The 18,305-nt window shown below is 41.2% G+C and overlaps 1 protein-coding gene across 1 annotated transcript in view; it reads left to right on the forward strand.

The window, feature by feature from the left end:
* Positions 1-588: 588 nt before the first annotated feature.
* The window catches only part of LOC308688217 (complement C3-like), a 108,706-nt gene continuing 90,989 nt past the window's right edge, over positions 589-18,305 (forward strand). Inside the window, exons 1-15 of the mRNA XM_081361142.1 lie at positions 589-730; positions 815-1,010; positions 1,122-1,290; positions 1,952-2,025; positions 5,072-5,160; positions 6,040-6,122; positions 6,442-6,529; positions 6,902-7,004; positions 7,113-7,233; positions 7,434-7,549; positions 7,997-8,143; positions 8,925-9,128; positions 9,271-9,462; positions 10,266-10,418; positions 10,514-10,643. Of these exons, the coding sequence (XP_081217268.1) occupies positions 660-730; positions 815-1,010; positions 1,122-1,290; positions 1,952-2,025; positions 5,072-5,160; positions 6,040-6,122; positions 6,442-6,529; positions 6,902-7,004; positions 7,113-7,233; positions 7,434-7,549; positions 7,997-8,143; positions 8,925-9,128; positions 9,271-9,462; positions 10,266-10,418; positions 10,514-10,643 (1,936 nt within the window). The 5' untranslated portion in view covers positions 589-659. The remainder of the gene's footprint in view (positions 731-814; positions 1,011-1,121; positions 1,291-1,951; positions 2,026-5,071; positions 5,161-6,039; positions 6,123-6,441; positions 6,530-6,901; positions 7,005-7,112; positions 7,234-7,433; positions 7,550-7,996; positions 8,144-8,924; positions 9,129-9,270; positions 9,463-10,265; positions 10,419-10,513; positions 10,644-18,305) is intronic.

The following is an 18,305-nucleotide window of genomic DNA, read 5'->3' on the forward strand; positions in this document are numbered from 1 at the left end:
AACTGCTGCTCATTGGATGTTTTGACATCGCTGAAAAAAACAAAAATCAAACTTTCAGACATCATTACAGGTCTGCAGTTTAGACATTTCATGACCCCTAAAAAATCAACAGAGCAGCTGCCAATTTACCAAAGGTACCATTTACATTACTGTTATTTGCAGGTCATTTACGGGAAAACTGCCCTCAATTTGATTGACAACAGCAAACGTGTTCTTTCATGATAGACATCTTCATGTGGTTTTCAAGCCTGCCGATCATGAAATGATCTCCATTTGCTGGAGTAACAATGACAAGCTTACAGGAGGAGTCACTAAACGAAGTCTAGTGGACAAATCTGAACTATTGCTCTTTGATTCTGAATGTTTATGTTAAATAAATTCAGTTCCCTGAGAGAAATCAAAGTATCCATTTACAAAATAAAAATTCAAAAAGGTTATTTTAAACATAGCAATATTTGCTATATTGTTTAATTCAACATGGGTGACCTTAAATACTCCCTTGTGTAATTTCCAGTAAAACAAACTGCAAACAAAAAAAGCAAGCAAATAGATAGATAGATAAATAGAAGTTTGGACTGTGAGGGTGACGGAGGCGGGTATAAATCTGAGCTGCTGCAGGTTCACACACACACACACACACACACACACACACAGACACGATGGAGGTGAAGCTGCTGTGTCTGACTGTTGTTCTTCTCTCCTCACCCCTCCTCACACTGTGTGCCCCGCTGTGAGTATTAAACACACCGTTTGCTCATAGAGTTACTAATAATCAGTTTTTAAGATTTCAAACGCTGTGATTTTATCTCCTCAGGTTTGTTCTGTCAGCTCCTAATTTGCTGAGAGTGGGTTCCTCAGAGAACGTGTTTGTGGAGGCTCAGGATTACTCTGGAGGAAGCATGAACGTGAGAATCTCAGTGAAGAACTTCCCAAAGAAAGACAGGGAGATAACAGACAAAACAGTGACACTGACTGCAGAAAACAATTACCAGATCCTTACAGATATAAAGGTGATGCCACTTTATGTAATTTACAATATGTAAATTTTTGTTTGTAAATTGAAAAATGCTTTTTCTTTCATTCAAAATTTGCAAAGGACTAATTCATTATCTATTCTTTAGATCCCTGATGATAAGGACTTCTTCTCTGATGATCCTCTGGAGAAGCAGTATGTGTATCTACAAGCTCAGTTTCTATCTCACACTCTGGAGAAAGTGGTCATGGTCTCATTCCAGTCTGGATATATATTTGTACAAACAGACAAGCCCATCTACACGCCTGCTAGCAGAGGTACGAGTATGTGCTAAAACATGACAAATATAGAGTGAATTAATGCACAGTGTGAACTTTAAACATGTTACTGTTGTGAATCAGAAGACGGAGTCAGATCCATTTGCAACAATTTATTGAACAAAGTCTCTAGGCAAAGGTCAACCACTGCGTAGATTAAATAGAGGGGCGAGCAGAAGCGTGAAGAGAGCCAAGCGGGAGATCAAAGGGCAGGCAGCAGACAAACAGAATCCAGGTTCAGGCAGAGGGTCAATAGGCAGGCTGCAGACAATCAGAGAGTGTTAGAGAAAGCGAGGGTCACAGACACGGGTCTTGCAGAATTAACTAGAAACGCTCAGATATGCAGCACAACAGTGAGACTTCGCAAAGAGTGAGCCGTGAGTATGGTTGATATAGTGCTAGAGATGAGAGATCATTACACACAGGTGGAAGGTAATCAGCACATGAGAGATGCATAGTGGGATTTGGAGTTCAGGAGAAAATCAGTATTCAGGCGAGGGTGCTCGTTGGTGGTTACTGTTGGAGAACTGGGAACCGTAACAGTTACGTCATCATGAATGTTTTTTCTTAAACTGACTGCTGCTTTTATCAGGGTTTGAATCTACTGAAAACCAACCAAACATAACTCGTATTTCCTTTTTTGCTTTGACATCCTTTGCAGTTCAATATAGGATTTTCTCTCTGACGCCCAACCTGAAACCACTTAGTCAGACTGGAGTCACGGTGGAGATCATGGTATACAGTTTAATAAAAGCACACTGTTATAACACACACACACACACACACGCACACACTGTAGACATTTCAGCTGTAATGAGCATGTACACTGCTGATCTCAGTAAACACACAGTAGGGCTGTGCGATATATATCGTGAGATTGTTGTGCGCATCTCATCAGTAAAGCCGGTTCCTTGATTAGTAGTAAATCACCATCACCTGCTTTCAGATGGAGCGGCATTTACTACAAAGAGCCGTAATTAACTGACAAGCTGAGCCATATCCCATTAATATCGCGGACGTATCGCCAGCGATAATTAATGCGATATGGCTCAGCTTGTCAGTTAACTACGGCTCTTTGTACACAGCGAAACATCCAGTGTTAAATTAACACTCCTGGGAGTGTATGAGTCCACACTCAAGAGTGTTTAAGTTAATGAGATAATTAAGTGATTAATTTAGTGATGATTGAACATTATTGAAGACACCTGATGTTAACAAGCAGAATCACTGAAGGAGAAAATCACAAATTGTAAGTTACCATTAAGGTGATGGGTGTTTGCTTTAGTTGGGCTCTAGTCTAGACCATTATATGTTTACCGTATTTTCCGGACTATAAGTCGCACTTTTTTTCATAGTTTGGCTGGTCCTGCGACTTATAGTCAGGTGCGACTTATATATCAAAATTAATTCAGACTGAGATGAACCAAGAGAAAACATTACCGTCTACAGCCGCGAGGGGGCGCTCTAGTTGGCGGAGTTGTTCAGAAGCGACACGGATGATGAAGAAAATGATGAGGAATGAGATCGCGGGAGCTTGGTGAACTTGTACTGGTAACTTGCTTGTTGGACTCGCTGGCTTATGTTAATTTAGCTTATTCAGCCTCCCAGATATTTGTTCTTTATGCTATTGTGTAGCTGAATAACGTGTGCAGTGCATATGCTGTGCAGGAGCAGCACGCGCTAAAGTGCTTTCACATAAGCTGCGTTTGCAGTGCGTAACTGACCCGCGGCTGTAACCCCAAACACATTGTATTTCAAATCCAGAAGTTATCAGCAAATTTTATTTAAAAAAAAAGAAAAAGTTTTTTGTCAGCATTGTGATTCTCTTTATACGTATACTCTTTAATAGACGTATTCACGTTTAAACACAATTTAAACAAACTATTATTCAATGCATTACTTCTATATAATTATAAATTAAGTTGCTCAAGCAAGTGGTAAAATATTTAACCATGCACTTATATTAAAATCGCATACATTTTAAATTAAAACTTAAAATTGACAAAAACAGCAGACTCATACCCTTTCTTTTGCATAATTTAAATCTTTATACAATAAATCTTGCATGTCACAAATAACTTGTTTTTCCACCTCCACGAATGAGACGAGTGTTGTTCATTATGTCGCCTTGTTGAAGTAAATTGTAGTTTTCCTTGATTTACCAACGCTTGAAGTAAAAAGATGACTGTGAAAAATAGTAGGCTAGTATTTAATTAAATGCATTTATGATGAAATTACTACATTTTCATGTCAATCTGTATTCATTTTGACCACAAACCATGCGCTGTCACTTTAATTCAGCGCGTGAAGCACAGCAAAAATAGACTCGGTGCGGAAACGATCGCTGCACTGCTGTATACGCACCGCACCTGGAACGGATCGACGGACTGCAACCGCGTGCATTGTGAAAGCTCTGACCTGTTAACAAGGGTACGGAAAAATATACGCACTACAAACGGAGTATGTGTGAAACGGGCGTTAATGTGTTACGTTAACATACTGGACACCTATTCAGTCTGTTGTTCTGTGTGCTACTGTGTAGTTGAATAACTTGCCTTTCCTGATTAAATGTCTGTTCTTGGTCTTGGATTTTGTGAAATAAATTTCTAAATAAATGCGACTTATAGTCCAGTGCGACTTATATATGTTTTTTTTCACTTCATGAGGCATTTTTTGACTGATGCGACTTATACTCCGGAGCGACTTATAGTCCGAAAAATACGGGTACTTTAGATTTTATTTGGCTGCTGTATCTGAGTTATAACTGACAGATAAACAAAGAAAAAAAAAGTGATCTGATGGTGTAGGTTATATTATGACAATCATCATTTGAACTTGATCACTGAACTCATTAAAATCCTTCTTTCTGACTTCGATTTATGTTGTTGGTTAGTGAATCTGCATAAATGCCCAGCATTTTTTATATAATTTAAAGGATTTCTTAAAAGTTGCTTAAAAAAAAAATCATTCTTTTAGGCACACACAGATGTCAAGATTCAGTCTATGCATCTCAACAATGGTGAGGAGCAGAATATTCAATTAGGAAAAGTAAATTACATAGACAATTCAGATCATAATTTATTCATACCGCAATGCATGATGGGAGCCATTAATGAGTTGTGATTGGTGGCAGCCACTGCAACATGCTTTATTATTGTCACCATTGTTGAGATTCACAGGCTGATTATTGATGTCTGTGTTTTAAATGAATTTATCTGAATGTCTTTTGATCAGAACAATGTTTATTAAATATTTAGAATTATAAGTAAAATACTGATAATCATAGGCTGAAGAATCACTAAACTGCAGCTGACAAGTTAAACCAAACTATCTCAATAAGTTTCCTTTTTCAGATCACAGCATGATTATGTCAAAACATAACCAACACTATAAGATAGATAACATTTTACTTTGTTCATTTAACTGTTATAAATCAATAACAGCAGACAAACAACAGTAAATATTAAAGTACACATATAATGGTCTAGAGCCCAACTAAAGCAAACACCCATCACCTTAATGGTAACTTACAATTTGTGATTTTCTTCTTCAGTGATTCTGCTTGTTAACATCAGGTGTCTTCAATAATGCTCAATCATCACTAAATTAATCACTTAATTATCTCCTCAGCCCTAAATGCCGCTCCATCTGAAAGCAGGTGATGGTGATTTACTACTAATCAAGGAACCGGCTTTACTGACGAGATGCGCATAAAAATCTCACGATATATATCGCACAGCCCTAACACACAGTGTTAATGCTGATTTCTGTGTTTCTGAAGAATCCACAAGGCATCACAGTTTCATCAGAGAAGATATATCCAGTGAAAGGGATGAAGTCTGGAAGCTACGCCATTCCTGAGGTTGCCAGGTGTGTGAAACGCTGACAGAAGATATTCAACCTGAGTGAACTGACAAAACTTAATTTTGATTGTCTATAGAGCTGGTAAGTCCCGCCCCTCCGCTAACCCCGCTGGACCTCAAAGTTGAAAAACCGTCAATGCAAGTGAATGGGAGAAAATAATTATTTTCTGATCCCGTTTGAATTGTGCCATGAATTGAACATATGTTGTCTGTGAATTTTGTATATAACTTTTCATGTTACAAGTTTGACAGTATATGGTATGATTCTTCGGCTAGCAGTTGTGGAAAAGACATAACGAGAAAGACTACATGTCGCCTATGTGACGTCACCCCATGAAGTTGACTTACCCGTGGTTTTCACCAACTTCAACGATTTTGTCCTCTCCCTGAAAGAAGGCGGTGAAGTGCACCAAAGACACAGTTTAGCGGGATCCGTGAGCTAGTGTCCGTGTGCGAGTGGTGGTGACGTTTCAAACGCATCGAAAGCAGCGAAGAGTTGTAGTCCACAAAGTGCTCTCACACAAAGTCTACCCGTATCAAACTTCTACCTGCTAAATTCTAGCATTCTTTACACGAAAAGTTATATAAAAAATTCACAGACAACATATGTTCACATTCATGGCAAAATTCAAACGGGACCAGAAAATAATTATTTTCTCCCATTCACTTGCATTGACGATTTTTCAACCTAGAGGTCCAGGGGGATTAGCGGAAGGGGTGGGACTTACCAGCTCTATTGTGTCTAATTCAGGACAATATATTACTGTATTAGAAAAAATAATTATCCTGTTCATGATGTTATCGTCTGTTTTAATATCATAAAAATATAATAATAAAGTAATCATAAAAATCGGACATGTTCATGTTTGTGTTCTGTATGTTTCAGTCCTGGGATCTGGAAGGTTGTCACTCGGTACACAAACACTCCTCAGAAGAAGTTTACTGCAGACTTTGAGGTCAAAGAATATGGTAAGATGTGTGTCAACAAAGTGTGTGTTGTGTATGAATAACAAATGAAAAATATTTATTTTAAAACAAGACAGCTGAGTGTGCTAAAGGGGGTATAAGCTCATGTGGAGCCATTGGTTCTCATTGGATATGAGAGAATGAAACAACAAAATATTACAAGGCACTACTGAGGATACAGTATACAGAGAAAGGCTGTGTTAACCAAAATGCTTTGCCCAATAACTAAGGCCTTTTACCCTTAACCATGCGAGTGCCTTGGAAGTTTTGTTTTTTCAAAAATATTTATTTATTTGTGTCTTTTCTCTGGTTTGGTTTATAGTGCTTCCAACATTTGAAGTGAAATTAAGACCCAGTAAGTCATTCTTCTATGTGGGTGACGAGAGCCTGACAGTCGACATTGAAGCCATGTAAGACAACATATGTTCTGCTTTATTGTATTGAAAATAAATCTATAATGTGAGTAAATACTGATTTAAAATAGATTTGTATGTAATTCTGTCAGGACCACTTCCGTCAAAGGTAATTGACAATTAGCATACAGTTTGGATTGGCAGTGTGGTTCTGCTCTGGGCAAGCCCAAACTGACATCATTGGGTTACACCAGCTAACGTAATTTTAATGGTCAGATCGAAGTTAAATGGTAAAATGTCTCCTTTCCTTCTTCAGTGGAACAGAAAATGTCCAAGCTAATTTTTCTATGTAATGAACGCAGATGTGGATCAGGGACAGTTGTCGTCACTGTTCAGTTTTTACAGCAGAAATTGCCTGTGCTTTTATAGGTACCTGTTTGGAGAGAAGGTGGAAGGAAATGCGTTTGTGATGTTTGGTGTGATGGACGGTGAGAAGAAAACAAGTATTCCTTCTTCTCTTCAAAAAGTCCAGGTGAGAGACATTAAATCATCTAGGATCTCATTTCTCCTTACCTAGAATTTACAAGAAGTTACATTTTTACTGCATCTTAGACTGTTATTGTCTTTCTCATATGAATAGATTAGGGAAGGAGAAGGTACAGCAGAACTGACCAGGGAGATGATCACTAAGACATTTCCAGACATTAAGCAGCTGGTTGAACGATCAATCTATGTTTCAGTCAGTCTTTTAACAGAAAGTGGTAAGACTCAACAGATACTGTACATCTGTATGTTTACATGCCTGTGTGTAATTGTATATGAGTGGCTAATCCTGTGTGTGTGTGTGTGTGTGTGTGTGTGTGTGTGTGTGTGTGTGTGTGTGTGTGTGTGTGTGTGTGTGTGTGTGTGTGTGTGTGTGTGTGTGTGTGTGTGTGTGTGTGTGTGTGTGTGTGTGTTTCAGGCAGTGAAATGGTGGAAGCAGAAAGGAGAGGCATTCAGATTGTGACGTCACCGTACACCATCCACTTCAAAAGAACACCACAATTCTTCAAACCTGGGATGCCCTTCAGTGTCTCGGTATGAAACAGTAGCTGATTTTACACATTAAACTCTGAAAATTAGTATAAAATTAGCAGACTGGCTATTCTGGTAAAACACACCATATCTGCAAGCAATTGCTTTTATGATACCATTAGGATACTGTTAAGATAACATTCACTCATCAGCACCAATATACTGAACAATTGGCAGATTTTGAAACACTCATTACAGATCTCACTATTCGAACCTTTTAGCAATTGGCATTTTTCACCTGTCATTTGCATAAAGTTGAGCAGTTCTCAAATTAATGACACACTCAATGCCATCGCTTGTAACGCTAAGTTGCCGGCAATGTTACAACGTCTCATCCCAGAAATCTACACTGATTTACAATTGAAAGCTGTTAACTATAAAGTTAAGAAACTGAATGGTTGTAGAAACTATAGAAGAATTTCATTAATTTTCCTCTGGGTTCTATAAAAGGTTTACGTAACAAATCCTGACCAGACTCCTGCTGAGAATGTGGAAGTGGAGGTCAATCCTGGAGGGGTCAGAGGTCAAACAAGAGCCAATGGCATTGGGAAGGTTACCATCAACACTCCAGGAGGATCTTCTACACTGCAGATCACTGTAAGACCTGCAAACTCAACTAATGCTTAGTCACTTTCACTGGTGAACAAGTGGATAATTAGTATATGTGACCCTGGACCACAAAACCAGTCACATGGGTCAATTTTTCAAAATTGATATTTATACATAAACTGAAAGCTGAATAAATAAGCTTTCCATTGATGTATGGTTTGTTAGGGCAATATTTGGTCCAAATCTGGAATCTGAGGGTGCAAAAAAATCTAAACATTGAGAAAATCACCTTTTAAGTTGTCCATTTATGTTTGCGATTGTGCTGAATTTACTCACAAAAATAAATTTTATATATTTATGGTAAGAAATGTACAAAATATCTTTATCTTTACTTAATACCCTAGTGATTTTTGGCATAAAAGAAAAATCAATACTTTTGACCCATACAATCAGAGGTGTCAAAGTAGACTGGACAAATAGTCCAGGGGTCAGAAAGTAGAAGTCTGTTCATATATGGCAGATATGTTTATTCCACCCATAAACTCAGTCATCTGATTTCACTAATTAGTACTCTCTCTTGGCTGAATTAGCAAATGCAGGTGTTTGGAACAAAATACTGAGGAGGACTTTTACTTTCTGAACCTGGACTTTACACTTCTGCATACAATACAATGTATTGTTGGCTATTGCCACAAATATACCCGTGCTACTTGTGACTGGTTTTGTCATCCAGGGTCACACATGTTAACATATGTCAGTTAACATATGTTGAAAAAGCAATGGAGCATATAGTACACAGTACATTAGAAAACAAATGTATTCTTTCCAGGCAAAGACCAAAGATCCACAATTAACAGATGGACAGCAGGCAGTGAAGACGATGACAGCTCTGAACTACATTCCCAAAGACGGCTCCAAAAACTACTTTCACATTGGCATTGATGCTGCAGAGCTTCAGATCGGTGGTCAAATGACAGTCAATCTCAATACTGGACAAAGTCCAGGAGTCAAAGATCAAGATTACACATACATGGTAAAGATTATAGTTATTTCTTATTCAGCTGCACCACAAATGTATAAATTTTATTTAGTCAATATTTGATTAACTTCAACAGCTTGTGTTTGAAATCATATGAATATCATAAATACTGTTAACTCATCTTCCTCATTTTCAGATCTTAAGTAAAGGTCAGATTGTTAAAGCAGACAGGTTCAAGAGGAAAGGACAAGCTCTAGTGACGCTATCTCTAACTGTAACCAGAGACATGGTGCCGTCCTTCCGCTTTGTGGCTTATTATCATGTGGGCTCGTCTGAGGTGGTGTCTGATTCAGTCTGGGTCGACGTGAAGGACACGTGCATGGGAACGGTGGGTCAACCATCACAAGAAATTATTGATATGCCAAGCAACTAAAGGGATAGTTTACCCCAAAATGAAAATTCTGTCATTAATAACTCCCCTTCATGTCGTTTCAGACCCGTAAGACACTCAGAATGCAAATGAAGATATTTTTGATGAGATCTGAGAGCTTTCTGATCTCTCCATAGACTGCAACATCATTGCAACTTTCAAGGCCCAGAAAGGTAGTAAAGACATCGTTAAAATATTCCTAAATGTGACTACAGTGGTTCAACCTTAATCTTATGAAGCGACGACAATACTTCTTGTGCGCCAAAACAAAACAAAAAAATAGTGACTTTATTCAACAATTTCTTCTATTCTGTATCAGCCTCTGACGCTGTTCACGTAGTAAACACAGTGGAGCACTTCCGGGTTCGATGTCAGAACGCTGGCTCAGTATTGGCCGGCTCCTGCGACAGCATCACACGCATGCGTCGTGGTGCTCACGTGAACAACATCAGAGACTGACACAGGAAATGAAAAAATAAATAATGAATAAAAGGCATATTCTCGTCGCTTCATAACATTAAGTTTGAACCACTGTAGTCACATTTAGGACTATTTTAATGATGTCTCTACTACCTTTCTGGGCCTTAAAAGTTGCCTTGAAAGCTCTTAGATTTCATCAAAAATATCTTAATTTGCATTCTGAGGGTCTTACGGGTCTGCAACGACATGAAGGGCAGTAATTAATGACAGAATTTTCATTTTTGGGTGAACTTACCCTTAAGTCTGTTTTACTGACACAGCATCTCTCATTTTAATGACAGCTCAAGCTTCAGGTGAAGGGCAAGATGAATACCTATGGCACAGGAGATGAGGTCAAGCTGCAGATAACTGGAGATCCTGGAGCTAGAGTTGGGCTGGTGGTGGTTGACAAGGCTGTGCATGTCCTTAACAAGAACAGACTCACTCAGACTCAGGTGAAGGACCTTCTTCAGACGTCATTGCGAAAACATCTAATCTCCCCGTTTCTGGCATAAAACGCACATAACTGGTGTCTTTTTTGCACCTTCAGATCTGGGACGTCATAGAGAAGCATGACACCGGCTGTACGGCAGGAGGTGGAAGGGAGAGTATGGGGGTTTTCAGTGATGCAGGTCTGATGTTTGAGTCACACACTGCAGGAGGAACCAACACCAGAGCAGGTTTTTTTTTCTTTTAATTTATTTCAGCTAATGAAAATATTATAATATTTGTAACGAAATCCACTAGAGGCCAGATGTAGAGAACCCAAATGCAACTTTAATTATCAAACATAAAACAAAGGCTGGAAACTGTTAACTGGTAAAACAAGAACAAGAACCATTCACAACTCAAAACATTCATACAATACTCAACAAAGACACAGGGCAAACATGAGGGCTTCAATACACAGATTAATTATTAGACAAGGGACACCTGTGAACAATGAACCAGATGATTAACCAATGACAAGACACATGAGAGGATCACATGACAAACAGGGATTCACATGACAAGACACAGAAACATGACAATGACAAGAACAAGAAAACGTCTCGGTTACGTATGGTAACCCTCGTTCCCTGAGTAGGGAACGGAGACGTCTCGTCGGAGGAGTTTACAACGAATTGGGATCACGCTAGGGAGACCAATGGCCTTCTAGTGAATTAAAACGAGCCAATGAACATTGGCATGCAACATTTGCATTCCGCAGCCCGCCTACGAGTGCGGGTATAAAGGCGGATGCAAGCACATACACAAATGCTTTTCGCTGAGGAGCCAGACGGTGTCCAGTCCTCCGCGAAGGTACAGCAGCATGGCGACGGGACAAGATGTCTCCGTTCCCTACTCAGGGAACAAGGGTTACCATACGTAACCAAGACGTTCCCTTTCGTTCGGGAACTCCTACGTCTCGTCAGAGGAGTTTCCAACGAATTGGGATCCCTAATAAAACGCCATGGTGCTGGCCTCTTCCAGCGCCCTGCCTAAGCTTCAGCAGCAGTTTCTTGAAACTTATCTCTTATGTGTGGAAGCTTAGCTGGGAAGAGTCACACTGCTGTTCCGCAAGACCCGCTCAGTGGACATTGGATAACACTGTGAAAGCGTGCCCAAGATGTAGAAGTGTGGAGCCCAAAACCTGCCCGAAGGGAGGCACTAGGAATACACATGTGTAGTAGCCCGTAGGGTAGTGAACACATGCCAGTCTCTGAGGTAGTCCCAGCCCGGAGGGTGTGAGCGTACTCAGCAGAGACGACAGACAGAGTCTGTCAAGGGGAAGACACTGGCTAACCCGGAGGGTAACCGAATCGTGGAAAAACACCTATGGGTCGCCGTAGGGACCACTACATAGAACCCCAGCCTGTACTTAGCTCAAGAAAGAGGTAGCAAGCCTAGCGACCGGCGATCCACCTTGCCTGACGCCGGGGGGTGGGGGGGGTTGACGGAGGAACTCATGAGGTTAACCATTTGTTGGGTAACCAACGGAGCAGGAAAACGCACGTATCTGGCCCCTGGGGCGAGAATGGCGTAGCAAGCCGACCCTAACCTAATTCCTCACGCTACTGGCCAAAGCGAGTACACGGGAGGAAACAGGTTCTACACGAATACAGATACAGATATCTGTCAGCGAGGCGCCTGAGAGAAGTCCGGCGCGAACTCTAGGCACGATTCGTTGACCGAAAATGTCTGCAGGTCCCCTACCCTCTTGATGGATGCCAAAGCGAGCAGGAGAGCTGTCTTCATTGACAGAATATTTAAATCGACTGCAAGGGCTCAAATGGTGGATTCTGGAGTGCTCTGAGCACTAAAGTCAGATCCCAAGAGGGTACGGGGTGCTGATTACGATGAGGATTCAATCTCCTAGCACCCCTGAGGAACCTGAGGATCAGGTCGTGCTTTCCCAAAGACATACCTTATACTGCATCATGATATGCGGCTATTGCAGCAACATACACTTTGAGGGTGGAGGGAGACAGCCTTCGCTCCAACCCATCTTGCAGGAAGGAAAGCACGACACTGATCTGGCAAGTTCGGGGGTCTTCCCGGCGGGAAGAGCACCAACTGACGAATAGGTTCCACTTCAACGCATAGAGGCGCCTCGTAGAGGGGGCTCTAGCGGAAGTGATGGTGTCTACCACGGCCTGTGGTAGGCCACCTAGAACCTCCTCGTCCCGTCCAGGGACCAGACATGGAGTTTCCAGAGGTCTGGACGGGGGTGCCATAGAGTGCCCCGTCTCTGAGAGAGAAGGTCTTTCCTCAGAGGAATCGGCCAAGGAGGGGCTGTCGCGAGGAGCATGAGTTCTGCAAACCAAGTCCGGTTGGGCCAATACGGCGCAACAAGCAGGACTTGCTCCTCGTCCTCCCTGATCTTGCACAAAGTCTGTGCGAGAAGGCTCACTGGGGGAAATGCATATTTGTGAAGGCCCTGGGGCCAGCTGTGCGCTAGTGCATCCGTGCCGAGAGTTCCTTCGGTCAGGGAATAAAACAGCTGGCAATGGGTCGTGTCCGGAGAGGCAAACTGATCTATCTGAGCGGCTCCGAAGATTTCCCATATCAGCTGGACCACCTGGGGATGGAATCACCATTCTCCCGGAAGGGGTGGCTGCCGTGAGAGCTCGCCGGCTGCACGGTTGAGCACACCAGGGACATGAATGGCTCGAAGCGACCTCAGATGCTTCTGATTCCAAAGGAGGAGATGGCGGGAGAGTCACGACATACGACGGGAGCGTAGACCACCCTGGCGGTTGATGTACGCAACGGTCGCAGTGCTGTCCGTACGGACCAGTACATGCCTGTGACGAAGTAAGCCTCTGAGGCGGCACAAGGCTAAGGATACTGCTTGCAACTCTAGGCAGTTGATGTGCCAATGCAGTTGGGGCCCCGTCCACAGACCCGAAACTGCATGCCTCCGTGAGGCGCGCGCAGTCTGACCAACTAAGTCCAGCTCCATACCAAGATAAGAGATCCTCTGCGTGGGGCAGAGTTTGCTCTTGTCCCAGTTGACCTGAAGCCCAACCGACTGAGATGCTGAAGCACCATGTCCCTGCCATTGAGAGCGGTGAGGGAGGAGGAGGGAGTCGACCTGTGTCGGGCCGCCAGAGGGGCCGTCCACAATCTCATCATCTCGTCATGCACTTCTGGAAAGAAAGGCACTGGAGCGGCGCGCTAGGAACCAGCACGGCCCGCCCGAAGATAGCAATCGTCGAGCCGCGAGGGTTCGAGACACGGTGGAGGATTCCACACGAGCCCAACACTCGCGGCCACCCGGGTAAGCATAGCTGCCATCTCCGGGTCCGACTTGGACAACGCTGCCACACCCGAAGGGGGCAACGCAGCCGGGTCGTCATCCCCAGAAGATGACCGCTCTCCCTCCGATACAGCAATCGACATCTGGTCCTCCGGTGGAGCTCCGAAGGAAACAACCGGAGCCACACGAGATGGCCTGGCTGTCTCCATCAAAGACTCTGATGGCAGCGTCACGGAGGATTGAGGGGCCCGTGGGGGTCTTTCACCTGGCCGGTTATTCCTCACAGTAATCCTCAGACCACCAATGGGATTAGCCGACGTAGGCTTTTTCTGAACTGAACCAGAAGAAGCACTAGATCGTGGAATCGCCAAAGGGACTTTTAAATAGATTTAAACTTATCTTATGTCTGCCCCACGATCTGCTGCCAGTCCATGATCCCTCAACCTCCATCTCAGCAGCATTAGCTGTGAGGGTTTCTCTGAACCGCATCTTTTAAATAAAGGAATAGATATTGTGAGGTCAATATTAAATCTTAACCATTAGTTTAAGCACATAGGTTTAACAAATGTTGTTGCCAGAGTTCACACAGCAGTTTAAAATATAGGTAACGCTTTACAATAAGGTCTCAATTGTTAAAATTAGGCTAGTTAATGTGTTAACTAACATTACCAATGAACAATACATTTGTTCCAGTCTTTGTTAACATTAGTTAATAAAAGTACAATAAAAAATTATAATAAAAATGAGTTCACTGTGCATTAACTATGTTAACAAATACAACTTTTGATTTTAATAATGCATTAGCAAATGTTAAAATGAAAATGAACTAAGATTAATAAATGCTTAAAGGTGGGGTGAAATGCTATTTCATGCATACTGAGTTTTTTACACTGGTAAAGAGTTGGATTCCCATGCTAAACATGGACAAAGTTAAAAAAACTAAGTTGTACGTTTGAAGGAGTATTTTTGTTCCAAAAATACTCCTTTCCAGTTTGTCACAAGTTTCGGAAAGTTTTTTTCGAGTATGGCTCTGTCTTACGTAAGATAGAGCGGAATTTCCTTATATGGGTCCTAAGGGCACTTCTCCGGTAAGATCGCGGGCGCACTCGTAAACCAGAGCAAGAGAGTGAAAGCAGTTCGCCATCAAAACGCCCTGCCCGGCTTTTGGGAAGTCAATGTCACCAAAGAAGTGTGTTTTTGGTTGCCAGGGCAAGACAACCCTGCACAGATTCCCAAAGAACCCAGCGTTAAGGAACCCGTGGATGGAGTTTGTTTTCCTGAGCATAAACGGAGTTGTGTAAGACTGTTGTTCCCTGCATTTCGACGATGATTGTTTTATAAACAAAGCCCAGATCGACGGATTTGCAGATCGTCTAATGCTTAAGGATCGAGCAGTCACAATGATAAAGGTTCGCGGCCGTGCGTTGGAACCGGACGGTGAGTAAAACTGTTGAACAAATGTCTCTGTGTGTTGTCACTAGCTCGGCGCGTTAGCACAGCTAAGCTTCGCCAACACGGCACGCCTCCAGCCGCTCGTTTTTTTCCGGAAAGACTCGGTACAGCCTATCTTTCTTTTAAAAATATAATAAAACAAAAGACTTTTTGGAGATATGAAGGATGCAATATTACTCTATAGGTACTCAAGATTAACAGGAGATTGAGTGAAAATGAGCATTTCACCCCCCCCTTTAAGTATTGTGCATTCTTAGTCCATCTTAACTAATGTAGTTAAACTTATATTAACGAATGAAACCTTATTGTAGTGTTACAAAATTATCTGTAAAAAGTGTTGGGTCAGATTCCAAACAGTGCATTCAGATGTTCGATCATAATCATAGTAATCCCCTCTGCAGTAAAATGTTAAGAACTACCATTTTAATAACATTACACAGTGATATATAGCCTACGCTTTACATTTTTCTTTAACTCTAAAATGCTAACGCAGATTAGGCTACATTCAAGAACACAAGACGTGCCAAAGACAATTAATTAAGAAGCTGCACTTATTTTGCAGCTCTTATGTATCTAACGTTACAACGCTTTTCCGTTTCGGAGTTCCCCACAGCAGTGTTAAAAGCAAATAAATCTTATTTTTTTATTTCCGATTGTAGCCTACATGTCTCCACGTAAGTTAGTACACTGTGGTCAGTGTAGTTCGAATCACAAATAAATGACTCTTTTGAGAGGTTAGTGAATCAAATCAGAAAGAGTCGCCTGTATAGATATGGCACCGAAAGCGTAACGTTAGTCCGACTCCTATGATTCGACTCCTATGAACTAACGTTAATCACTCGTTGAAAAAGACGAATTGGCTGACTAAATTTGAGCTCAGGAATACCGTATAACTCAATATCATTTCATTAGCCAAAATCACAGTGCACTGGATACAGCACAGCAGTCTTTCTAATAAAAAAGACTCACATTTACTCTAAAAAGAGACCGTAAGGTTAGGCCTTCTCATCAACACTCTCTCCGGGACCATTGGATCTAACGTTAACGTATTATCATCGTAAACATCTGATCTAACGTTAGATATAAAACAAAACTATTTATCTTGACAATTAATACATCAAACAGCACTAGAACAATAAATGAATTAAATTACTTACTCGTTTTTTCAGATGAATGATTCCTCTCGAAAACGTTGGTCTGCGTCTGCAGAATCTTCCTCAGGATTTAAATTAACCGCCCAAACCTTTTTTCAAGCGGCTGAGTTCCTTAATTGTAGTAGGGCTGGGCGATTTAAACCGCGATATTGTTATGCGCATCTCGTCAGTAAAGCCGGTTCCTTGATTAGTAGTAAATCACCATCACCTGCTTTCAGATGAAGCGGCATTTAGGGCTGAGGAGATAATTAAGTGATTAATTTAGTGATGATTGAGCATTATTGAAGACACCTGATGTTAACAAGCAGAATCACTGAAGAAGAAAATCACAAATTGTAAGTTACCATTAAGGTGATGGGTGTTTGCCTTAGTTGCGCTCTAGACCAGTGGTTCTTAAACCTCTCCTGGAGGACCACCAACACTGCACGTTTTCTTTGTCTCCCTAATCAAACACACATGATTCAACTCATCAGCTCATTATCACATGGGTTAATGAGCTGATGAGTTGAATCAGGTGTGTTTGATTAGGGAGACAAAGAAAACGTGCAGTGTTGGTGGTCCTCCAGGACAGGTTTGGGAACCACTGCTCTAGACCATTATATGTTTACTGTAATATTTACAGTTGTTTGTCTGCTGTTATTGATTTATAACAGTTAAATGAACAAAGTAAAATGTTATTTTATAGTGTTGGTTATGTTTTGACAATCATGCTGTGATCAGAAAAAGGAAACTTATTGAGATAGTTTGGTTTAGCAGCAGTTTAGTGATTCTTCAGCCTATGATTATCAGTACTTTACTTATAATTCAAAATATTTAATAAACATCATTTTGATCAAAAGACATTCAGATAAATTCATTTAAAACACAGACATCAATAATCAGCCTGTGAATCTCAACAATGGTGACAATAATAAAGCATGTTGCAGTGGCTGCCACCAATCACAACTCATTAATGGCTCCCATCATGCATTGCGGTATGAATAAATTATGATCTGAATTGTGTATATAATTTACTTTTCCATAATTGAATATTCTGCTCCTCACCATTGTTGAGATACATAGACTGAATCTTGATGTCTGTGTGTGCCTAAAAGAATGATTTTTTTTAAACAACTTTTAAGAAATCCTTTATATTATATCAAAAATTCTAAGCATTTATGCAGATTCACTAACCAACAACATAAATCGAAGTCAGAAAGAAGGATTTTAATGAGTTCAGTGATCAAGTTCAAATGATGATTGTCATAATATAACCAACACCATCAGATCACTTTTTTCTTTGTTCAACTGGTGATTATAATTCATAAACAACAGACAAACAAAATCTAAAGTTAATAATATATGGGTCAAGAGTCCAACTAAAGCAACCATTGATCGCCATAACGGTAACTTACAATTTGTGATTTTCTCCTTCAGTGATTCTGCTTGTTAACATCAGGTGTCTTCAATAATGATCAATCATCACTAAATTAATCACTTAATTATCTCATTAAAGGTGAACTAAGTAACTTTTTTACCTTAACTGAACAGCTTCGGAGTCATTGGAATGGTTATATTACTTATTTCGGGTTGAATGGTGGTCGTTTCGCACCCCCCTGGTGCCCGTGAGCGGAAAATTCGCACTTGCAACTTTGAGACGGCGGGCCGCCGGCAGCCGCGGCAGGAAGTATCGCCTGATATCAGGTCTCGCGATGTAAACAATTGCTTTACGGCCAAAAGAAATCTGCTCAAATACTGTCATTATTGCGCTCCCTCATGCTGTTCGAACCCGAAGGAAGAAGACGTTTTAAAGAATGTCCCATCTGCTTTGATGTCGTTGATCTACTAGCCTCTGGTGTTTGAGAATCACCAAAGAGTTTTTACAACAGTGTTGTCAAATATCTATTCCGAAGCTGTGGGGGGAGCTCTAGAGAGAAACCTGCGAGCAAAAAGCGAGAATACAGCGAAGAAATCCCGAAGCTACTGAGTGCTGCTTTAACTTAAACACTCTTGAG

The sequence above is a fragment of the Scardinius erythrophthalmus genome (assembly GCF_964197995.2).
Source record: "Scardinius erythrophthalmus genome assembly, chromosome: 3".
Taxonomy (NCBI): domain Eukaryota; kingdom Metazoa; phylum Chordata; class Actinopteri; order Cypriniformes; family Leuciscidae; genus Scardinius; species Scardinius erythrophthalmus.